The sequence below is a fragment of the Centroberyx affinis genome, unplaced genomic scaffold (genome assembly GCF_046629955.1).
Source record: "Centroberyx affinis isolate AG114_WGS23_722 - 3 ecotype Tasmania unplaced genomic scaffold, CSIRO-AGI_Caff_v1 ptg000243l_1, whole genome shotgun sequence".
NCBI lineage: Eukaryota > Metazoa > Chordata > Actinopteri > Beryciformes > Berycidae > Centroberyx > Centroberyx affinis.
In genome coordinates this window covers 169,884-194,481 of record NW_027278927.1, presented here as the reverse complement: position 1 = coordinate 194,481, position 24,598 = coordinate 169,884, and the positions used below count along the sequence as shown (strand labels likewise).

The following is a 24,598-nucleotide window of genomic DNA, read 5'->3' as shown; positions in this document are numbered from 1 at the left end:
GAGTTATTGTCAGTGCACTCATTGGCTTCCTTTGCTTTCTATTGATAAATAACTGTCTGGGCCCTGCACCTGCCCATGCTAGCAGATCAGTCATTTTTCAAAGATGACATCTACTCAATATAGACAATATAGAACATGCAATAAACTACCTCATATGCACAAATGACATTTTCAACTAAGATAAAATGATGTTTTAGGCCATAAATCTCAATCTGATGTCCTGTCAGCTTAGCCTACATTTTCATAAAGCCCTATCGTCGTCTCTTATCTTCAGCAATTTTCCAGAAAGGCTATTGGCTACTTGGAAGAATATGCCTGCTACTATTTTGCAAGGTCCGTTGCAATAGGCTGCTTTTTTCAAAACAGTCAGATATGCAATGAAAACAACAAAAAATGACATTGATTTAATTGAAAATTGCAGTCTTTTCTTCACTGCCATAGCCCTAATTTGCTTTAGCTATGCACCAACTGCAGTGTCATGATCTATAAGCTACCCAAACGCGTTCAGCACATTTGATCAGACGAGAGCATTTTTTTTTTTTTATCATTGCCCCCATCTGTCTGACTCCATCCCACCCTCCAGAAGCGGAATAGGACAGATGAAGCGACAATGGCAATCTCAATGCAAAGCTAGACACAGTGACACTGGATGTGCAAGCAGAATATATGCAGTGGTCATATTACCTATTCCGGCTTCTCCTTCGTGCCGTGAACTCCGGCCCCGGGAAGGGGACAATTAGCTACGGGACCTCAATCACACATTCACCGCAACGGACCGTTCCGCAACCGCACGAAAACGCCCCCGTGCCTTTCGCGGCGGTGGACCGCCCATCGCTTCAGTTCCCCTGTCCGTCAGGAAGAGGGGCGGGACCTGAAGCTGTCAATCCAAAGCCGAATTAGAGGTGGCTTTCAAACTGCCTGATCAAAAAGGCAGGGGGGACAAAACCCAACAGAAATACATTAGTTTCATTTATTTAAATATTTATCTCAACCATACAATGTAAGTAAGCGTGTTTCTAAATACATTTGATCCATACTGGCTAGGCAGTTATTGTATTGTGTCAAAAACGACTTGAAATTGTTATTGGAACTGGCGAGGCATCGCTAAGGTCAGAAAATCACGGGGTCCTCGGTTGAAAGTCCCCGCGGAGAAGTAAACAAAGATGTACATGTTTCAATTTTAGTCTCCAGACTTATTAAGTTAGCTTAACTCATAACCTGTGTGTGATCACGACACGATGGCAGACGAGGGTGAACTGGAGAAGTATGTTACCTTGGTAACGCATTAGCTTCTGTGTATATGCTCTACATTTCAAGCTAGGTTTCTTCCGTAACCCTAAAATCCATCCGTCCCTAACTAGGACGGGTATTTTTGGTCGACAGCTGCTGTGTTTTTTATGTTGTACGTGTGTGTGTGTGTGTGTGTGTGTGTGTGTGTGTGTGTGTGTGTGTGTGTGAGAGAGAGAGAGAGAGAGCGAGGGAGAGAGAGTGTGTGTGTGTGTGAGAGAGAGTGAGAGTGTATGTGTGTGTGAGAGAGAGTGAGAAAGGTGGAATGAGGGGGAGAAGGAGAGAGAGAGGGAGATTTAGAGGTGGTGGTTGTGAAGAAATACTGCCTCATACCTCCCTGCACATTACTAACGTTAGTCTGTGCTGTGTGGTTAAAGGTCGGCGGCTAAAACAGTCTCCTCTACCGAGACTGCTGATTCAGCAGCGCAGGTCAAACCAGGACACGCTGTCCCTCATTCACTGACTAATGATTCACTCTCTCTCCTCTCCTGCATCCCTCTGTTTTCTCTCACTTAATTAAATTGTTCCCCCACTTGGCTCCCTCCTTACGTCTTTGTGCCATCTCTATCCTCAACTCTCACAAACACTTCTTCTCCTTTGCATGACTCAATTTCTTTTTATGAATCATCTTATTGCTCTTTATTTTTATCCACCCAGGCGTGCAGTAGAGGAGCTCCTGAGGGAGACTAGCAGGGCTCGGGTGAGAGCTGAGACCATGGGCCCTGCAGGGTGGTGAGTATCTGACCTGTCATCTGTATCAGCCTTGACATATTTGTAATTTATGCATGTTGTGCTGTTACTTATCAGCTTAGCTGTACTTTGTGCATCTGTGACTGTACCGACACTGACGCCTGCTGTGCCAATGCTGCTACACTGGAACGATTCTTCTGCTTTGAACATATACTTGTGGTGTATATTTGTGTTTAGTCTGCTGTCATACAGTTTGTGTTGTCTGCACTGCACCCAGTGTGTCAATGCTCTAGATTTCAGATTCAGGTTCAGAGAAAGCTTTATTGGCATGAACCAAGTAGTATTGAGTGTTGCCAAAGCATATTACAATAGCACAGGATAAAATAAGATACAGTACATATTAATATAGTACAGTAAAGGATAGGCACTCTAATTATAGGAACTCCTTTAGCTCTATTTAGCTCTATTGTGTAACTGGCTTGTTATGTGTCAGCACCAATTAACCAGTTAATACTTCTTGTGCACCTGTTGAACTTGGCAAAATGGGATGGTTAATATATGAGTTAATATTTCTTGATATATACAAATTTTTATTTACTAAGGGAAACCCACTAACCCTTAAGCTCCTAGAGGGTTTTAGGGGACTCTCCCTGCATACATGTGTTGATCTTGCTTGTTAGTATTTATTAATGTGTAAATAAAGCCAAACCAAATTAAAGTGATTCTTATTGGCAGTGGTGGAAAGAGTGCTAAAATATCCTACTGAAGTAGAAATATTGTTACTTTGTTGATATTTTACTTAAGTAGAAGTAAAAGCACTGGTGTAAAAATCTACTTAAGTAAAAGTAAAAAGAAGCTCATTTAAAATGTACTTTAAGTTACTGAGATAGCCTACTTTTTTGAAAAGAGAACATTGTTAGATGGATAGAGGACAGAGCTCAAACTGGATTATTTTAATTGGAAAATTTGGTTACAAACAAAGTAAAGACAGATTACTGTTCTGTTCTGTGTTGACTGGACATTTACTGTCAATAGCTCCACAACTGAACAATTTATGATTGTCCAGTTTCTTTTGCTTATGGAGAGCCACAAAGTTTGTACTCTGTAATGGATGTGGTTTAAAATGTAGTGAAGTGCAATACTTTAGTGAAAATGTACTTAAGTAGAAGTAAAATTACTGACTTTAAACAATACTCAAAAAAGTATAGTACACACAAAGGCTACTCAATTACAGTGACGTGAGTAAATGTGATTACTTCCACCCTTGCTTATTTGTCACTGGACTGGCAGACTAGTAGAATTTTACACTTGTGTAACTTAGTGTGTCAGGCTGCCAGATGTCGGAGTTGAAAGTGTGTCCCGTTCCCTCTGGTCTGTCAGGATGAAGTGTCCGCTGCGGAGCACCAACAAGCGCTTCCTCCTCAACACGTTGCGCTCCACCGGCCTGCAGCGCCGCTCCACTGGGCCCGGGGCGGGACAGTCCACCACAAGAGGGCGCCTGAGGAGCGAGTCCCAGTCCCGGGACAGGAGCCGCAGCAGAACACCTCCCAGAGATCACAGAGCTAATGGAGGCCACACGGAGCAGAAGTATCACCACAGGGACGGCGGCGATAATGATAAGCGACACGACAGAGACAGAAGCCATAGGCATAAAGACAAAGACAACAGAGACCAGAGACACAGGAAAGATGTTCAGAACAGAGACAGTGACACACACAGATTTGATAAAGACCTCTCTCCTGGTGAGGCGCACTCCTCCTCCGGGGAATACGGCCGTTCCCACCACAGCTGCCCTCTGACCGGCCGACACGCCCCGCAGAGCTGCCGGCAGGTCGATAGGAGCTGCTCACGCTCACCTGTTGGGCACGCGCACAGCGGAAGGAGCCAGAAATGACGTTACAGTATATACTTTGCTTTTTATTGCAAAGGTCTGCAGCTGCTTCCTGCTGCCTTTCTGATACTGAAGAAAAAAAAGACTAGAGCTTTTTTTTCCTCTTTTTTCAGAGAGTCAGGGAAGAGAACTGAGTGATATGTTGTCAAAGGGTAAAGCTGGTGTTTTTAATTAAAGTATCTTTTCTTCCTGGACTGAAGTATTCATCATTCAAATACCAGCCCTAAAATTGCGTCTCATTCTCCTGCAACAAGTGTTAGCTTTTGATGAGATTGGATAGGAACTTATTTTTTTTATTAATGAATTGGGTCTTGAAGTCACAGCCGTGTCGTACTGGTGCAGGTTTAGTTGAATTAATTGCAGCATCATTCCCTTAAATTGCTCTTACAGCCAGTGACCAAGATAATGCAGTGTTGTTTGTGTCAAACTATACTTTCATTTAAAGGGTTTCCACTGAATTGAGAGCGTATCAAATGTCAGGTGTCCTCTCTAGCCTCTTGAATCATATGGACGTTTGACAAAATTGAATGGCAAGCCCAGTAGGCTGCACACTTTGATTTTTTGATTTAGTTTGTTTTTTGTGAGGTGTAATTTACAATGCTCTCCTCTCTCACATTGAGTGATTAATGGTTTGCTGTATTTTTTTTCACCTAGAGGAGGTTTGATTTCAATTATAATGTCATTAGCATTCTTCTGTCATTACTCACTGTTGGCAATGTTTACTTAAGCCATGCTGTCGCCACTGGGTAAGCACATTTTATCGTGTCTCCAACTTTTTGACATGTATATACCAGCTATCAGAAACGGCTTTGTTTGTGAAAGAAAAGGAATAGTCTTGTTTCCCTGACACTCCTACAGGTTCCTGACACTTCTGGTAGCATGGTTTCGACATGCTATTAAATAGTAATCAGTTTAATAACGCTATAATAACAACTAATAATAATAGCAATAGGGTAGTAATAATAATATTAATAATAAGAATAATAACACCGATACATATAGGCCTACATAGATTCATAAATGTAAAAAGTTAAATTATAAATGAATAAATATAGATTCATTAATAAGATTAAATAACCTATAAGTTAATATAAATTAATATATAACCTATACTGTACTGAAGTAGGCTTAGGATAGTTGTAGCCCAAATTAATTGATTAAAACAGGCATGTAGGCTGTATTGGTGAACTGTGCTGTTCTCAACTCCATTTATTTTGTTGGCCCAATAGTTTGTGCAAACGTTTTAGCGGGTCATGGGCTTCCAGGACAACAGGTGGACATTTGCTCAAGCGTTGAAAGTATCGAGGCTGTAGTCTGTTCCATCTGCTGTTTATACCTGTTCTGTCCATTTGGCCTGTCTCCATGCAGTTAAGCTTTACCATTTTATTGTTCCTCAACCACAGAGCTTTTTATAAACATTGAAACTGTCAATCTCTTTGGTCAATAACTTGGCCTGATTACCCATAGGCCTATTATGAAGCAAAGTGGCGCTGCATTACTTCTCGCTTAAGCCATTACGCAAAATACTGTAGCTGGAAAGTCGACTAAATTGCGTTTTACGCCCGTCATGCTTCATAAACCACGTTGTCCATCTCCATTGTAGTGGAGAATAGCTTCGGTTAACTGTTTCCTTCCTCTTTGAAACAATGATCAAATATAAACACCATTAAGCCACAGTACATGGGGTGATTTGTATGGAATTGGTTTACTTGAACTTTATTGCATCGCTGAGTGCCCCATTAAGATACCGTGGAAAGTGCTATAATTGCTTTTGAAGAACTCAGTGCAAATAGCCTGTTGATATTCCTATCAAGGTAAAAGCCTGGTCGTCCTGTACAATTTGCCTGAAAAATATAGGTATACACCGAACATGTGGCAAAGGCTTAAAATGTTGCATTATGATCCAGTGAGCTCACGGGTTGTGGAGAGAGGGTTCACGCGCCACACTCGTTAATTGAGTTCTGTTCCTCACTCCAACCTAATTGGTTTACCACGAGGGGTGTTGTTTAATGGGGCGAAAACACGGCGGCATAATGGCCAGCAAACATGGCGAGAGTGCAGTGAGTAAGCGAGAGCTGCAGGTCTGTTTGTTATTGCCGAGGACCATGCAGCGACCATGGGCCTAGACACGTTAAATGGTGTTAAATGATGCATTTACAGAAGTGTAATGGGTACATTTTAAAAGTCACCAAGTTAGATGTTAGGTGTAGACACATGAAAAAGGTTGTGGAAACAGGCCTGGTGTTTGAGCCTTTCATCCTAGTTTCCAAGACAACTGTCTCTCCATCCAAGTCTGTTATCTCGGAGGTCAACCAATGCTTGCGCCCATACCTATCGATTTCCCCATATCCTATCAGCCACAGTATACTGACAAGCGCCATACTATCCATATAAATTGTCGATGGCTTCATTGTTTGACGACAGTCCAAGAAAATCTCGAGACTAGACGATCTTGTTTCTTTCGTGCTCTCTAGGGGTTGATACGGACCTCATTAACCCTCTTCTCCGCGTGCAGAGGTGGGCTCCCGGGTCCGGCAGATTCTCACGATCACCTGTCTATTGCCGCCGCGGGGGCGAGCGCAGGTGGATGCAGGTAAACAGTGCGGTGTTTACCGAGAGGCATTGATTTGCGCGCTGACGGTCAGCTCCGTTCAACTGCTGAAAACCCGAGAAGCTGCAGTCCCAAGGAGAATATCCTGGAAACTAGGGACTAGGTCTGCCGTTTTGAGTAAACAGTGAAACCAATGGCTTAGGCGCTGCAGAGTCACATGGTGACTGTGTGACACACCTGTGGAGCTGCAAGGGCCTGCAGTTGCGCCAGAAGCAGGTAGAGCAGAAGGTCCACGCCGAGGAGGGCGCAGGTACATGTGTGCGCAAACCGCTCCAGATCCTCGGTTCCTCGGCAGCCATGAATCGGGAAGATCATTATTACCCGTCGCAGGTTTTTAAAGACTCCTGCGCCTACCAGAGATCGCAGGGTGAGGACTACAGCCACAGCCCGCCGCCCTGCCTCTACATGAGCAGGCAGGTCCACTCTGTCTACAGCACGCCGTCCATGGGAGCCTTGGACCAGGCCGGCCTTCCTGACATTGCCCCCTCTTATAGTTTACCCATGCGGGATGATCCAGGTGTGCCTCAGCTCCACCACCCTCAGGGGCCGCAGCAGCAGCCTCTCCCAGCTACTGGAGGGTACGGAGACACGGGGGAACAGAGCAGATATCACCTCCCTTTCCCCTGGATGAAAACCACCAAATCCCACGCACACACCTGGAAGGGCCAATGGGCAGGTAATTCCTCACACACCGCTTCAAATCACTACGCCGTTTATTTGAGATCATAACAACAGGAAGAGGAACGAACAGGTCTAAGAATGAAAGTAAGACTGGCAGAAAAAAAGTTCACTGAATAGCCTACAGGTCAAATGTAAGATATAGGGAGTTTCTCAGGAACTGGTTCTCTTTGATTTATCAGTCCTGAAAATAACAAACAAAGCCATGTTTCATTTCATAAGTAGCCTACATATGTGACATTTTAGTTCAAACATTTAGCCTACTCTAGTGCATTCTAGAGCGCTAACGAGTGGTGAAATTTGAATTGACTGTTTCTGAGGCCTAAATGACATCATGTTCCCAACAATATTATCCTGGGTGTTTCAGTTTACCTTGTCAGTCATTTTGTAAAAGGCCGGGAAGGTCAGTGCTTGCTTTCATCAGGTCTTATCGTCATAAAAATGTGCGTTTTGTCTATAAGGCCTACTAAAGATTTTCACAAATCATGGCAGCGATATCGTAAGCCGCCAACCTGTATGTAGTAGGCTGTTATTACAAAATGCTCCAATATTTTACAGTCGTTTTTTGATTGATGTAGTGATAAATAAATAAAAAAACATTTAGGGATTAACAGTGAATAGCTGTATCCGGCCATTTTATAAACTTTGTTATCCAGCCAAAGCTTGCAGCCTAAACAAAGTTATCGATCCAAACAATTTAATTTATCAAACTTTTCTGCCTGACAGGTGGGGTGGCATTTTATTTATAGACATTTCCCTTTAATTACACCAGATGGAAGTTTGTTCCTAATAAGCGGGCTTGCCCAAGGGAAAAGTATAAAGTTTTAGGCCACAAACTTTCTTCAGATGAAATAGCCTGCGCATGGACTCCACAAGTTCTTCCCGTCAAATAAAAGTCCATCTTGGCAAATGATTCAGCAGAATTTCTCCCTGCTTATTATTATTTGCTTATTTGCTTATTATTTAGTTGATTTGATAAGACAAAGTCTTACTTGATCAATTAACCTAGTCTTAAAAGTTGACAGGCTACAAAGGCCTCCTGCGACATTGTAATTTTGTGGTCATTTTTTTCCACGATGTTATTAAAAATATGATAAATAAGCCACAATGAATTCTAACTGTTGTTACTCCTTTGATTGGGCATAGTAATTATGCCTATTATTATTAATTTATATCCTATAGCTTAATTCCAGTAAATTGAGCTATCTCATGATAAGCTTTGAAGAAACTTCGATTTTTTTTTCTTTCACTCTAAAGAACTGAACTTGTATCTAGGGCGATACAAAGCCTCTGAAGGTTGTGCGTAAAAAGTGAGAGCGCCCAAAAACTCTCATTCAAAATCGCAATATCTTGCCATACAAAATGAATACTTGCGTCAGTGTAGACTACACGTGATTGCTTTCATTCACAAAAATGGTTACAACAGGCTTGTTATATTTTATAAGTAAAAAATATATATATTTAAACAAACGTGGGCAACTGTTCAGGCATAGGTCTATGTGTTTTCATTTTTAATCAACGCAAATATTATCTGTGTCAAGGCTACATTGTTTTGATCTTCAAAATGTGATCCACTTAGTTTTACGCAGAAGGAACACGTAGCCTGGCCCTACGGATCATAGAAATGTTGGTACTCGTATATTTTTCAGTTACATTTCTAAGTAATTAGTTTAATTCTTTAATTTTATTTGGGGGAGTATTTAGTCATTAGAATGTTTGCAGGTTTTAAATTTAAATTTAGAAAGCTATATTGTCCAGCAACTGTCCAAAATGGCTCCAAATATCTGTGTAACTGTGAAATGTATTTGTCCATAAGCTCAATCAATATTATTCCTTATCACTTTGTTGCTGATGGAATAAAATATCTTTTCGCTAGGCTGTTGAACACTGCTTTACGCTCATTATAGCGTGAGCCGCCAGGCTCCTCAGAGGCAGTGGTTCTCTGGTCCGGGGATTCGCGGGGCTCCTTGAGGGGATCAGGGGGGCCAGCAAAATGAAGAATAGTTTAATTTCACTATAATTTAATTTACTAGAAATTATCCCCATGAGGGAATGTATAAGAATGAGTATTGGAATCAGTGGTTTCACTATCACAACTATGATCTCCCCCACGTAGCAGTTTAACATAGCAGGCTATACAAAATCAGTGACAACAAAAAATTTGCCCGTTTGGGTCCCTGGGACAAAACCTCATTAAACGGGGGTCCTTGGCCTAATGTGGGTCTGTTGGAGTCTGTGACATGAAAATGTCTGAGTATCTCTGCCTTCTGGTATGGCACAGCCCCGGGATCTAATAGCCTATCATCTAATAAACGCTGCTTTTATCGACTTAATTTCTGCATGGGACAAGTGGAGCAATGACTTCTGACGGGCAAGATGTGAAGCTATTTTTGGTCACTGTGATGAATTTTTAGACTAGGTCACCAAATGCGCACAGCTCAGGGGGAACACTGGTCCTGAGTGCTTCCCTCCTGTGACTTTTTTTTTTAGATGGGCTTATGCTTCCAAATAGATTTATGATCCAAGTGAGATCAATTGGGATTCACTTAGGCTAAGGTTGCCTATGGCGGAGTTTAGTTTGATATATTGGGCTATAGTCTATATATTTGCTATCTCTGATATTAACATTGTAGGCCTATAAAACATAGAAGCTCACTCTCTCCTCTCTTCTCCTTTGTCTGTCTGTGTGTCTGTTTGTCTTTCTCTATCTAGGGCCGTACGTGATGGCGGAGACGGAGGAGAACAAGCGCACGAGGACAGCCTACACGCGCGCGCAGCTGCTGGAGCTCGAGAAGGAGTTCCTGTTCAACCGCTACATCTCGAGGCCGCGGCGCGTGGAGCTGGCGCTGACCCTTAGCCTCACCGAGCGCCACATCAAGATCTGGTTCCAGAACCGGCGCATGAAGTGGAAGAAAGAGGAGGACCGGAGGAGGGCGCGTGGGACCGACCCTGACCAGGACTCCTCCATCACTTCCGGGGACCTGAGGGAGTCTGCCGGCGGGGTCACCTCCACTAACGGACCCCACACCACCCCGCCTCTTTCTCCGCTGCACGGTCACGCTCTCTCCGGCTCCGGAGAGCCCGCCTAGACCCCCAGGAGGGCAGACACACCAAGAGGCACTTATTCTCAAGACTGGCGTCCAAACCCAGATCACAGGAATCCCCAAACTTTTTTTTTTATATTAAGAACCAAATAGACACACATTAGACCCCCATCTGATAAGATTATGTCCAAGGAACCCACATCTGAGAGGATTTATGTTGTTAGATATAACTTTGTACAAAATGATATATTGTAGGTGGGGCGATGAGAGGATGAAACCTATAATCACAAGTCACAAGTGAAATAATATTGACATGAATCTATTCCTCATTTTACTGCGGGCTCAATGGAACCCCCTCGTGGACCCCTGGTGGACCCCAGACCCCAACTTTGGGAGCCACTGTCATAAATGACTAGAGGGGCATTTCTGTGATCTCACTTTGCCATGGGTCTGAGCTTCTGTTGGGACACAGGCTACAACCAAATGACAATGATGTGAACATTACCAAATCATGCAAGGACCACCTATCTTTTTTGTCATAGGAGGCAGAACCATGGATTCAGCTGCTTACACAAACTGTGGTGTTATGGGCTAATCTGTCTGCCATGAGTACGCCTTTGTATTCTTTTTGACCTCAGAGAAATGAGTGGCAGTACAATCAAGTTTAGTTTATGAATGTATATAGTATGACTATGTCACGAATAAAGTATAGGCCATATTATCAATGTTCAGTTTTATACATATCAATTGTTAAACTAAAATCAATGATCCATTTGTCACATTGCTTGAAGAATTCAATATGGATGAATGATGGAAGCATGAATGAATGTTTACTAGATGTTTAAAAACAATAACATCGTGCGTAATTCAGAATAAACTAATCATCCCAGTTTACAATATACATCATAGGGCATTAATGTTAGGCTTTACATAGAGATGGTAAGAAAATTGGCACCGGTGAAATGCCATGTTAATCCAAAAATAAGTTAAAGGTTCATAACTTGTGTGCGTCAGTGAGCACGAGCCCTTGGAGACGCAGGTGACAGATCTTTTTCACCTCCTCGACGCCGCGCGCTCTCTCCACTGCGCACTCGTTTCCAAGGCGCTCGGACAGCTGCCGTAAGATGGTCTCCTTGTCGCTCATCCGGGCGCAGATAACAAACGGGAACCCGAAGCGCTCCTTGTATTCCTCGTTGAGTCGGGCCATGCGCGAGACCTCCGCAGAGTTCAACGTGTCCAGTCCGGCTCGTGCCTGTTCCTCGCGCGACTCCCGGGTCAGAGTGCCACTCTGGAGGTCCCTGCCCGCGAGGTCGGGGTGACACCTGAGGATCCCCTCTTTACCTGAACACACATGGAGACTGATTACTGCACTGCGTCTGCACTGCACAACATGCTGCTTGGTATCACATTTACATTTTCGACATTTAGATGACGCTCTTATACGACTTGAATCAGCAGCTCAGCAGGTTCAGTGCCTTGCTCAAGAGCACTTCCATAGGCCGTGTGGATGTAATGGGATTGAACGTGAGATCTTCTAATGACGGGACGGTCTCCCTAACCACTAGACTATTAAAGCTGAATTTATGTAAATCAGTCAAGTTTATTAGGAGAGCGTTTTTAAACAGGTTTGTCATAAACAAGGATATTAAAAGAAGGGCAACAAAAACTCCCAAGTCGCAGGAAAATATCTTGTGTTTTGTGCGCAACTAGCCTGGGAAAGCTATGTTGAACAGCCAGTCTAACCCTCAGCAGGGCTAAAACGCAGATTAATGATGATTTGTGAATAAAATAAAATGCATGACCAACCTGATTCTGGAAGAGCCTCGATGAAATCATTGATGGCGGCCTCCAAGACAGCCAGGCTCGCAAAGGGACGCCTCGACCACACCGCGGCCGTTATAATGGGGCATTTCTCCACCACATTACCGAGAATATTCACAAAGTCCTCGTAGGAGAGAGCATTTAGTGCGCTGATGTCCATGTTGTTTGTGGGGACGCTCTCCAGTTATTCCACAGGCAGTGGCCGACTGACCTTCGGACATGCCAAAGTAAAAGCCCCCTGCCGTGGGGGTTAATGCTCTGTTGGACACCATGCACATGCACGGGGGGTGGGGCTTGGGCACCTGCCCTTTTGGTTTCCATTGCAAAAAGTGTCCTTTTTGGCCAGGTCTAAATTTTAAGTTTGTGCCCTCAGCCAGCCCCCACTTTTTTTAATTTTTATTTATTATTATTATTTTTTACAGTTGAGCACCTGCCCTCCTAAAAGTCTGCGCACGGGCCTGTCGGACACACACAGAACTACAGACCCTACCCCTGGCTGTGGTTAATATTTCTCCTAATTCAATTGCCAGTCGTTGCCAATCTGTCGTTGGAAAGAGGAGCTTACTAAAAGGTTGACAGTCACCGTTCGTCAAGCACAAAACCCCAAACATGATGCACATTTTAGATGCCAATGGCCACAGAGCCTCTTATGCGAACTGCAACATGCAAACTCTGATCTCTGGCGCCATCTAGCGCACAGACAGAGCCTCATGTTATCCTAGACGACTTCTGTTTGCAATCTACAGCGTTTTACTTTCAATATGCAAACATTTTTGGATTTTTTTTAAAATACTTTATTGCAGGTAGCCTATAGACTAATACTCAATCTTCAAAAGAACAAACGCACAGTGTAATATAGTATAAATCCCATTAAAATCTCTCAAGGAAGCATCAGAATCAACTGGTTTAAAAATGTGTAAAAAGGTATAAAAAAAAAAAAAAGTCTGGGCTGAATCTGTTAGTAACAATTAGCTGCTGATGTGATAAAAGAAACACAACAAGAACACTGTAATCACATTTCACTGCCCAAAAATATTAAAAGGCAAACGGTTGCAGTCATAACAGTAGCCTATATTATCATGAAATCTAAAACCAACAGTTGATTTATTGCCAAATAATGTAGAACAAAAAGCTATAATTCTGTGCCTACAAGTGCACATATGGTCCTGAGAATATCTGACACTGTTTTATGAAACCTGTTGGAGGCAGTTAGCTGCGCTGATGAAAACTCAGAGAATACAATAATACTGTACTTACATCAATACCATATTTTCATTGTTCAAATATTATAAGCTGAAATCCCAGTCCTACACATACTGATAAAAAAACTTCTCATACAGCAAAATAAAAATATATAAATGTAAAATGTAAAATATGTAAAATAAATGCTACATATATTATTCAATCCCACCTGGTACCCTGAAAATGCTGACAATATTTTAATTGTGTGTAGAATATGAAGCAACTACATTCCAACTCTTCTGCTACATACAGTTGGAGATTATTATCATGAAGAGGATCTTATATAAGCTGCTTTAAAATAAAGCTAAGGTGGGGTTTTTTTGTAAATTGCCTCCAGAAAAGACCACTGGGTCAACCTCAGCATGCATTCAGTGAGCGGAAATAACTGAAGCTCAATTCCATCAGAGATGCTCACTCTGACTCTGTATCATATGGTTTCAGATATTTGTCATCAGCTGTCTTGGTGGCAGAGTCAGACGTTGTTGCTGTTGTAATTTCTTCAGTGGCATGGGTCCGACAATACTGATTGCACGACTGCGTCGGATTCTCCTTCTCTTTTGTCAAAGCTGAGATGTCCAAGATGGCAGGTCCATTCTGGTAGTCTGAGTCATTGGAGTTCCGGTCTGGTATATTGTGGTAGAGCTGAAAGAGACGGGAGCTTGGTTAGGTAATGGCATGAGGTTTGATAATTATGCTCCTAATGTCCTGTCTGAGAGAGATGTCTGCATTCTCTGTCCAATGGTATAGATGAAGGAGAACACTACGCTTCAAATAAACTATTTCTATAGCATTATTTGGGTAAAGTCCACCAAAAAATATTCATGTATCTGTCCCCAGTCAGCAGGTTCCTACCTTCTCCTCCATGTCTGCCAGCTGGTCGTCCATAAAGGCCGCCAACTTGGAGAACGGAGGGCGGTTGCAAGGCTCCAGGTCCCAGCACTTACATATCATCCCATACCTGGAGGAGAGGGGAGATGAAGTATTCACAGATTTATGTGGTGTTCTTGCATCAAAATAGATATTATACATTTTGGCAGGATTCAGGTGGCTGGGTCTGCCCTTGTGCTTATCATATGCTTGCAACCATATAGATTATTTTCACTTTCACTCATTGTACTTATTGTGCATGCAATTAAAATATCTAAGATGTGATAACAGTGTGCAATGTTGACTAGAACTATAGGCCAATATCACTAAATCATTCATATATTGTGCCCATTTACTGGAGAAACAGATGGGTTGAATATGGACTGAAGACACCTACACAGACTCGCCGGCATAGTATGGACACTCCATCTTAAACCCTCTCTCAATCATGGAGTAGAATTTGTTATCCACCTTCATGCCGGGGTATGGAGTGATGCCTGAGAGAGAGAAAAGGAAAGAGACAGAGACGGTCAGAGAGTGAGATAGTGTTCATGTTTATCATTGTGCAGGAATTGTGACAGTAACTGTCTTTTAAATGTGTTCTGCCCGGAGAATGCTTGTTTGAGAAGGCTACCGAGTGAGAAGATTTCCCACAGCAGTATGCCGTAAGCCCAGACGTCACTCTTCATGGTGTACATCCCCTGGAAGATGCTCTCTGGCGCCATCCACTTCACCGGCAAACGCACCTGAAAGACAGCCCAGCCATATCACATAACATACTGTCTGAGAAGCGACAGACAATACCCAGACGACAGACAATACCCAGATCTTAAGTAAAAGCACTTTAAGAATAATGGGAAACAAGATGGAAAAGTCATCTTGTCATATGATGTGACATACGTTTCCTCTCACGACGTAGTTGGAGTCGTTGTCGATGTCCCGGGCCAGTCCAAAGTCCGCAATTTTCACCAGTCTGCTCTTTGTCACCAACACGTTCCGGGCTGCCAGGTCGCGATGGATACACTGGAGACAGACAGGACCAAATAACACAATATTACTTCAGTCACATCACTCATCATCCTCAAACACCAAGCCCATAATTGTGTTATGGCATATATGTTATCTTGCCCCACTGTTGGCTTTGTTTAAATAGTGATTTGCTGGATTGAAATGTACTGTGTGAACTTTTGATGGAAAAAGCAGACGGTACATGTCAGCTAAACAGGAGTTTTACACAAAATTAGAGGTTGTAGTTTTGTTTACGTTTGTAAACATTGGATGAAAACAGACCAGCAGTTGGAGTTATGATGGGTTAAGAAAGCTTATTTCCTATCTACAAGTCAAAATCCTCAAAAACATAAACGTACATTGGTAAAATAATTTCTGGCTCTATTTTTGAGGAACAAATATGCAGGAGAGAATGTGGGAGGGATAGGATATGGGAGAATCGTTCTTATCCTTTTTAGAAAAATGCAGTGGTGTATATGGTATGTTGCATGGAAAAAAAAAGGATCTCTGTGTGGGGGTGTGGGCTTAAAAGATGTAATGTGTGAGCCTTGCCACAGTGTGGCCCTGTGTCCTTACATTCTTGGAGGAGAGGAACTCCATGCCCTGGGCCACCTGGTAGGCAAAGCTCAGCAGGTCATCGTAGGTCAGCGCTTCCAACTCCTCCCGCTGTTCCTCCGACTCCTCAAAGATCACTGGGTCTGGAGATAAACCGGGATCAGTTGGGATCTACACAGCTCAGAGGGATCCACTACACACACTGCTCAGCTAGATGCCATTAATAGGCTCTGCATGTTGGTAAATAACATCTGCTTGACAACATGTATGTTCTCCTGGGTTTAGGGTTCAACTGAGGGAGAGGCTGATGGTATGCTGACCTTCACAGCTGTCCATGGGGCCGGAGTTGAGGTTGAGGAGGGCTACGTTCTCCTGCCCCCTCATGGTGGCGGGGTACATGGGTATATAGTTATCCACCGGTATCTGGAACTCGCTGAGAAAACACAAGCATGTATTACTGTAATGCAAGGGTGGAATCAACTAATTACATTTACTCACATTACTGTAATTGAGTAGCTTTTTTGTGTACTTGTACTTTCTTCTTCAAAGTCAATAATTTTACTTTTACTTAAGTATGTTTTTACTGAAGTATTATACCTCACTACATCTTAAATCACATCCATTACAGAGTACAAATTTTGTGTCTCTCCATAAACAACAGAAACTGGACAATGGTAAATTGGCCAAATGTGGAGCTATTTACAGTGAACAATCAGTCAGCAAAGAAGAAAAGAGTAAACTGGCCTTACTTTGTTTGTGCACTTTATTTTGTAATCTCCAAATTTGCAAATTAAAAGAATCAAGTTTGAACTCTGTACGTTTAGAATTGCATGGGAAAGATCATCTAACAATGTTCTCTTTTCTAAAAAGTAACTCAGTAACTTATACTCTGAGTACAGAGTTTTAAAAAAGCTACTTTTTACTTTTACTTAAATAGATTTTTGCACCAGTACTTTTACTTCTACTTAAGTAAAATATCAGCAAAGTAACAGTGAGTAGGACATTCTAATACTCTTTCCACCACTGCTGTAATGTTAAACCTACCCTGAAAACAGAGCCTTAACAGAGAATCATTTCACAAATATGGCTGTGCCTCTACACATATATCTGTCTACATATTTGACACACCCTGTGTTGACCTATACCCAGTGTTATTCTCCCTTTCCCCCCTGTTCCCACCTAGAGCTTCTCTTGGGCAGGTTGTGGTACAGGCTGCTAAAACGGTCCTTGTTGAAGGCATCGGTCAGAGACTTGTGGTAGCGCTCCCTGTTGTTCTTTAGATAGTTCAACAGGTCTCCATAACAACAGTACTGGAAGATCAGGTATATGGGTCCTAAAAGACAATAGACAAATAATTCTCTTTGACCTCCTTGTGCAGGATGTGTGGGGGTTGGCTCCATCAAGACAACTCTGATAGAGTCAGATAAGTTCACACTCCAAAGGTATACTAAATTGATTTTCAAATACTCTTTTGTGATCATCTGAAATTTTGTCACCATTTTTTGTATCATCCAAGTGGCAAACTCCTACCACCTAATTAGGATAAAATCAGATGTAATAAGTGTGTACAAATTCTATTTGGTCCAAGACTGTAAGACACACACAAATCACATAATTAAGACTTGTTTGTTCAATATAAGTTCAGTCATTTTAATTTCTTTGTTAGTTCTGATTGAAATTACCATTACTGATTGGTTATATTTGTTGTGCGTGTCAGTAATTGGGTGTGGTAAATGTACCTAAGCCTGTGCACGCCCCGAGCAGGTTAACGATGTTGGCATGGTGACCGATGTGAGTCAGCATCTTTAGCTCTGACATCAGAGCCTCCTTCTCCACCGTCTGGTGTTTCTCTGCAGGGCCAAACACCAGATCAGCTAGCCTTATCGAAATTACCTCAGTAAAATTTTGCAGTTCAGTCATGGAATAGAGGGCGTCCTAAACACTGACCTTTAAGCATCTTGACAGCCACCTGCTGTGAGACTCCAGGTCTGTTGATGCCATAGGCTGTAGCTTGGACCACCATGCCAAAGGCCCCGGAGCCAAGTTCTTTACCTGGGGGGATGCACATACAACATTAATGTGAGTATCATTCTAATGAGCTCCACTTTAAAATGCTAAATCATCTGTTGTACCGTGGCAAGTCAGCAGGGAGTTTACCAGCCTGTAAGCTCTTTACTGCACAGCAAAGATATGGACCTTACAGACAGGAAGTTTGTCTCATTCATACCCAGTTCCAGGTTCTCCCTGGGAAACTCCCATTTCTGGTCGTACTGGAAGTCCTTGAAGTTGATGTAGATGTAGTCATTATCATTGGGTCCAACCATCTGGATCATCTGTAGCTGGGTCTGATACTGGGGTTTCTATTGAAAAAACAAACAAACAGGTTTGATGCATGTTTTTTGTGTGTGTGCACATGCATGTGTGTGTGTATAGATGTGTAATGCATACCTTTTTTTTGACAGTGTACATGAGCACCACAGTGACTACTGCCAAAGCCAGAAGCAGGAACAAGCTGCCTACTTTCAGCACCATAGAGTTGCCTTTGTCAGGGTCTGCGACACCTAAACAACAGCTATTTATGACCACCAGTTTCTAATCACAGTAAAAAAAAACGAACACGGCAATTTCATTTAATCATTTTGTAATGTAAAACTGATCTTCCTACCTGTGGAGGCCTGGACAGAAGGGCTGTTGAACAGCTGATGGCTGCACCAGGAGCCAACTGAATTAGTAAGGCAAAACTTAAAGTGGTCTCCATCCACTTGATTTGTGTTGAGTGAGCTGTTGAGCGTCTTGTTGCAGAACAGATCAGAGTCTTGTTGGAAGGAGCCTGGGATCTCTTTCCAGACAGCAGAGCTGCAAAGAGACATACAATATAGCAGGGACTTGAAGAAACTCAAAGCTTAGTTTTTGTTTTTTCTTTGTTTGTGTGTGCACATCAGGGCAGCAATACCCTCCGACAGTAAACATACCTGCCATTGGACAGAGAGCTGGACATCCAAGTGAAATTTGCTGGTCTGGGACTTGTAGTCTCACAGGTGAAATTCTTGACAGCCTGGTTAAAATAGCATTTGAACTCTGGAGGCTCTGAAACAAAGGTGTTTTCAGTGGGACTTTGTGTCATATAAAACAGTGAATAGGCACTTTTAAATTGTGATAAATTGTGCAGAGGTTATATAAATGATAGAAAACACACACACAAACATAAACACAAAAACACACACACATAGACACATACACACATACACACGCACCAGGTGTATCCATCTTACCTGCCACACACAGTGATATATTCTTTGTTTCTGTTTGTCCTCCCGCCTCCAGGTGCAACTTATATTCTCCTGATTTTTGCTGATTACATAGCTCCAGAGTCCTGAGGAGACGACCATGTCATGGCCAACAATTTCATATGAAACCTTCCAAAAGTCATGCCCCTTTGATTATACATGTCATATCATCATATGATTGAGATGATTAATTTGTGGCTGTCTCCGTTTGCTTAGAACATCTATAATTTTAGTGTTTTGTGCATTTATACCTGCTGATGGTCAGTGAACTATGGGAAATACTTAGGATTGAGTTCTTAGATAGAATTGAGCCCCGGCAAAAAGCAGCTTTACAGAACTACCTGTGATTCGATATCCGTGTTGGCCTGCGGCACTCAGTTTTGTTTTTATCAGGGTGTTCCCAGACACAGCGCTGGAGCACAGGGTGAAAGGAGACATTGGCTTGCAAGCAGAAGCTGGATGCCCTCTGGGCCGATATGGTTTTGCTCTTATCTAGCTGGACAAAGAGGAAACCCTCAGCTGAGGAAACACAAGAATGAAATCAGTCAGCTGAGCGTTGTGATTAATGAACATCAACTTGAGCATCTCAGTCTAAAGCTATTATATACCAAATGCATTCTGAGCCTAAATATTAGAAAGAACAAGACGAGAATCGTTCAGAATTATGATTATATGGTAACATTTGAAATAATCATACACAATATTTACAGACAGTAAAAAGGTAAATTGACAAGAGATGAGTTCTACTAACCCAGGATGCGAATGTGGACAGACTTAGTTTTGTTTTTGTTATTCCTACATGTATATGTGCCACTGTGGTTCACATGAACTGATTCGATGAACAGGTAGGCCATTTTATGACCGGCATGCGAATCAGTCTTCATGCAAATCTGGAAAGAAAAGATAATGCTGTATTGATTTGAATGGGGAAGATCAATACAGTGATTCTTCATGATGAGCTTGGGTAAATATGAATGAAATATGGAAGGCTAGTTTTATGAAAAGCACAAAGGAAAAAAACTCTATTCACAAGAAAATTCAAAGAACATCACAGAAACTGAAGACACCGTCAGTGGTCACACACTCTACAGCAGGAATTACCTCCTCCTTGGTGTTAGTTGGGCATTCTACTGCAGAGTTAACTGTTTTACTGTCTCTCTCCCACACTGGCAATGGTTTCTTGTAGTTTCTGCAGCGAAGCAGCAGGGGCTGACCGGGGCTCAGGGTCACCTCGGAAACCTCGTCATTCTTCCTCCAGTCACTGTCCATATCTGAAAAACACATACAGCAGGGCCACAATAAGTCATACAATGGACAATGATTACATGGTCAGTGTCTAGGGTGTTTTCATTTACGGGGTTAAATTGTGCACATATTAAGCCCTTTGAGACTGTAGCTGTGATTAGGGGCTAGACAAATACATTTCAGTTGATTGACAATAATTCCTTATATGCAATTTAAAAAGCAAGGCAGTTTGACCAGGTTAGAGAGACCAGCTAGATGCTGGAAGGCTGCTGTGTTTTATTCATGTGTTTGTGTTTGGTTCTTAAGGTGTGTATATGAAAGAAAACGAAAATGACTAAATTTCTCTGCAAGTGGATAAACCTCTCTTCTTCTGACGTTTATGTTTCATTTTTGGACTTCACAGTCATTTATTATATGGGATTATGAACTGATATTTTGTAGGACATATTTGGTTACTTTGGTGATTATTTGAATTACCATAGTCATACAGCTGGGAGCATTCTTCTCCTTCAGTGTTAGTGGCACAGCACATCACTGCTTTATTGACATATGAACTGCCGTCTATTGTGCTCGCTGTCCTCTCACTGTATGTAGAAGGATTTCTCCCATCAGTACCGCTTCTGTTTAAAGGGAGGAGAAACATCATTATTTAGATAATCAGGATTATTTCTGTCTGATGATATGGGAAAGTGATGTGATTTGCTGTGTTTTTAGTGAAATTAATATAAACAGACTACATTATTAACAAATTGTTGTCGGGTGAAATCTTTGTGACTCCAGTTTTGGTTATTTTCATGTTTTAACTTACTGGGTTGAGAAAATTCTACCACCCTTGGTTTGATGAAAGCCTCTCAAAACCCATTGGTTAAACTGAAAAATACATGGTGGTCAAGCTGAAAACAAGGCTTTTTTTCTTAGTTCCTCAAAAGGTGACATTTTGGAGATTTTCACCCGACAACAGCGATTCTTTGACATGTGCATCCACATGCAATGCGTGACATCTTACCCAGACCTGTCCATGTGGTCAAACCATTTTATTGTGGGCTTTGGGCAGCCCTCTGAGACACACTTAAACTCCGGAGAGGAGAGTGGGATGTTTTTAGAGACCAATTTCAGCTGTGGTATTGCGGGGCGTTCTAGACAAAAAAAACACAAGGTAAAATGATAGCTTCATTACCATCGATTACATGAAGGCTATGTTTATATAAGCAAAACTTTTCTCAGCATCCAAAAGTCTAGCGTTGTTTTTCTGCTTAGTCATGCTTTGACAGGACCAAAAGGTGAGGTGAGAGAGCGCTATGCTGTTACTCACTCAGCACAACGTGGAGAGACACAGTCAGTGAGGATCGGGTCCCGTTGCTTGTTTCACAGCTCAGTGTGTATTCCCCCGAGTCTGCCTCAGAAAGAGGTGGTAGGACCATGGAGTAACTCCCATTCCTGATGACGTTTCAGGGAAAAGCTCTGTTTGTTGCTTCAATTTAAGTATAGTCAACACAAAAGAAGGGAATAGACCTACACACACACACACACACACACACACACATTCACTTACGTTGTCAGTATTAGGTCCGTTCCTCGGCTCCAGTTGCAGGCAGAGTCTCCAGAGAAACGCTCTAGGGATATGCTGAGTTTCTTACCAACACACACCTCTATACGGACAGGACCAGAGGCTTCAAGATAATCAGCTGGCAGAAGACATGACACCTGAAAGATAAGACTCACCTGTTAATTACCCAGCATTCAGTGTGGTTAGCACCATCCCATTCAACGTTGGCATTTCATGATAATAACCCCTATATTTTGCAAGAACGGACTAAAAAAAAAGATATGGCATATTTAGGATTTTACATAAAGAACATGTTACATTGAGATGGCAATTGGGACTCTTTGCTGTTTCATCACACTGTAATGAAATGAGTCTACTTCAAAAAAGGGGGAAATGCAGCTTTCACCGGTCCAAGCACACTTTTAAGGTTCTGCGTTCAAATGGTTGGCTAACTTGTATACAATTTGATATTCACAATACACTATCTTTAGTTGAACTTTGGGAAGAATAATATAAGAATATGGTAATAGTGAAGAATAGTAGTAGATGGCAATTAAACTGCTTAGTCTTAAATTGCCTCTTATCTATGCAGATGAATTATGCAAATAGGGTAAAATTTATCCTGTTGACTGACAAACTCTTTTTGTGGTAAGCTTGATAGAATTAAGTCTACAAGAGCATGATCATATGGTGCTTGTGCGACCAAACTATTAACAAAAATAATAATTTAAGAACATCCATTTATGTGTGAGTCTTTGACATAGTGTTTAATAACATGCAATATAGGTCTAAAATAGTCTTTTAAAAGTATATGCTCTTTCCATCTTTTGTGGCTCCTAGAGTCACCAAATGTAACCGAATCACACAACATGATTTATTTCTAACCTGTCCCCAGTGTAAATGACTTGTGGTCAAACTCAAATCTTGTAATACCTGAGAGGCTTTCATTCTGATAAACAGAAATGAAACAGGAATAGGTTCATTCACTTTTGAGTTATTTCCCATCTGGTGATGTTCCACAACCTCTTATGTTCTGCACTTTTGTTTTTCTTTTTTTCTGGTAGAACAAGACGCTCACATCCATGCTAAAAATGTATGCACTGGACCTATAATGCACTTTGGATAAAAGCATCCATCAAATTGCGTCTAATGTATGTCCAGCACCATCTCTCTTAGAATATAGCTGAGGTTGTGTCATGAATGTCAATTCTTGCACATTTAAAGTCAGATTCCTTGTATATCCCTTGTACCTTGCCAAAGTACAAAGTAAATCTGATTGTGACTCTGAATGTTGATTCAGAAATAAACTCAAGAAAGACTAAGCCTAGTACATATATACTCTGAGTTTACTGGTGATTAGCCACCTAAAACAAAATAAGGATGCTGGCTCTTACCTCCTGACCAGGTACGCAGGCCAGATTCTGTGCTGCCGCTCCATCAAAGCTGTGTGCGCTGACAGCACACAGCATGAGAACAGCTTGAAAGACAAAAAAAATACAGGTTGATTTCTAGAATTCACCCTGTGTGGATGTGTGTTTTATGAAAAGCCCTAAGCAATAACACAAAGTTCATTGGCTATGTTAAAGTGAGACACATGTCATGTAAAAGCTATAAACTTGATGAAGTAATTTAGGTAAGTGAATACTTAAGATAGCTAAGCCTATTTCTTTCAACTGCTTAAGTTATTGGCTATAGCGGCCCAAGGAATTGATATTAATTTTATGCTTCCATATTTAACATTGCTCTCTATATGACAACATGCTTCTATATTTGCAATCAATTTGTTAGGCCAATCATTTGGTAATTAATGGGACAGTAGGCTGATATGCTTAGCCTATGTATCAACTGTGGTTCTGGTTTTTTATAGTTCTTCACAAGACAACACAGTTTGCATGAAAGGATGAAGCAGCCTTCATGCTTCACAGCATTCTTGAAGGCTTTTTATTGAGTTTCCTCATGCTGTCTAAAGAGCAGAACGGACTGAATGTTTTCAGTTTACTAATCATGAACCATTTTGTCCTAAGATAGTGCCATGTAGCATCATGTCAAGGTGCACATGACTTTCCATTGAGTATGTAGGCTATACACTGGACTCATAGATATAGAGTATAATGTACTGGATAAAGCAGAATATTCTAGTAGAAAATCAACAGCCCAACACAATCATGAAGAACTTAACATGCAAAATCAAATATCACCATCATTTCTGATAACATGAAACAGCAAAGTTATATTGCCTACATTAAAAATTCAACTGTAAATATCTTTGAAATGCACAGGCCTTAAAAGTCAGAAAATGTGACAATTATTTAATGACTATCCAAGTGAAACATCATCATCAGCCCACACAAGAGAGACTTCAAATGGCCTGACTCACCCACAATCATTTCCCACTTTCCTCGCATTTATGCACAACTGTCGCTTGTCACATAGCCTACTCATCAACTGGTTAGAAACCCCGAAATTTTGATTGGGCGCGATGTCTGAGAGCCTTTTAAACAGGGGGAAGTTTCACTGGAGGTGTTAACGCTCTCAGCAGCCTATAAGCTTCGACTGGCTCACGATATTTAGAAGGAAAAAAAAAAACCCTGACCCGTCGGAAAAAATAACTATGGTAATCATTTAACACAGTTTACAAGGGTGCCATAACAACATCACTTATGTATAATACCACACAGGAATAAGAATATTATAGTTATGGGAGATAAAACAGCCTACCATAAACTACAATGAAGTCGTTCACATACACACTTCCTTTTAAGAATATTATGCCTATAGAAATGCCATAGTAATTTTTCAAGTATGTTTGTGATGTAGATTAATGGA

At 41.7% G+C, this 24,598-nt stretch overlaps 4 protein-coding genes across 4 annotated transcripts; 2 read left to right on the top strand and 2 right to left on the bottom strand.

The window, feature by feature from the left end:
• Positions 1–1,138: 1,138 nt before the first annotated feature.
• Positions 1,139–4,539, top strand: LOC139665303 (protein POLR1D). The gene is made up of 3 exons (XM_071544324.1): positions 1,139–1,264; positions 1,945–2,019; positions 3,358–4,539. The coding sequence occupies exons 1-3, from the start codon at positions 1,239–1,241 to the stop codon at positions 3,869–3,871; spliced, it is 615 nt and encodes a 204-aa protein (XP_071400425.1). The 5' UTR covers positions 1,139–1,238; the 3' UTR covers positions 3,872–4,539.
• A 2,194-nt stretch (positions 4,540–6,733) lies between these two features.
• Positions 6,734–10,246, top strand: pdx1 (pancreatic and duodenal homeobox 1). The gene is made up of 2 exons (XM_071544312.1): positions 6,734–7,155; positions 9,870–10,246. The coding sequence occupies exons 1-2, from the start codon at positions 6,777–6,779 to the stop codon at positions 10,244–10,246; spliced, it is 756 nt and encodes a 251-aa protein (XP_071400413.1). The 5' UTR covers positions 6,734–6,776.
• A 949-nt stretch (positions 10,247–11,195) lies between these two features.
• On the bottom strand, positions 11,196–12,182 carry urad (ureidoimidazoline (2-oxo-4-hydroxy-4-carboxy-5-) decarboxylase). The gene is made up of 2 exons (XM_071544329.1): positions 12,008–12,182; positions 11,196–11,542 (listed from the first exon to the last, which is right to left on the bottom strand). Exons 1-2 carry the CDS (start codon positions 12,180–12,182, stop codon positions 11,196–11,198), a joined length of 522 nt encoding a protein of 173 aa, XP_071400430.1.
• A 510-nt stretch (positions 12,183–12,692) lies between these two features.
• Positions 12,693–24,258, bottom strand: flt3 (fms related receptor tyrosine kinase 3). The gene is made up of 24 exons (XM_071544058.1): positions 24,150–24,258; positions 23,167–23,249; positions 21,779–21,930; positions 21,539–21,663; positions 21,233–21,362; positions 20,704–20,846; positions 20,083–20,252; positions 19,733–19,871; positions 19,323–19,500; positions 18,967–19,067; positions 18,667–18,781; positions 18,360–18,550; positions 18,143–18,255; positions 17,922–18,054; positions 17,642–17,746; positions 17,434–17,544; positions 16,874–17,027; positions 16,015–16,127; positions 15,716–15,837; positions 15,032–15,154; positions 14,766–14,877; positions 14,529–14,628; positions 14,117–14,222; positions 12,693–13,906 (listed from the first exon to the last, which is right to left on the bottom strand). Exons 1-24 carry the CDS (start codon positions 24,175–24,177, stop codon positions 13,676–13,678), a joined length of 3,078 nt encoding a protein of 1,025 aa, XP_071400159.1. The 5' UTR covers positions 24,178–24,258; the 3' UTR covers positions 12,693–13,675.
• Positions 24,259–24,598: the final 340 nt, after the last annotated feature.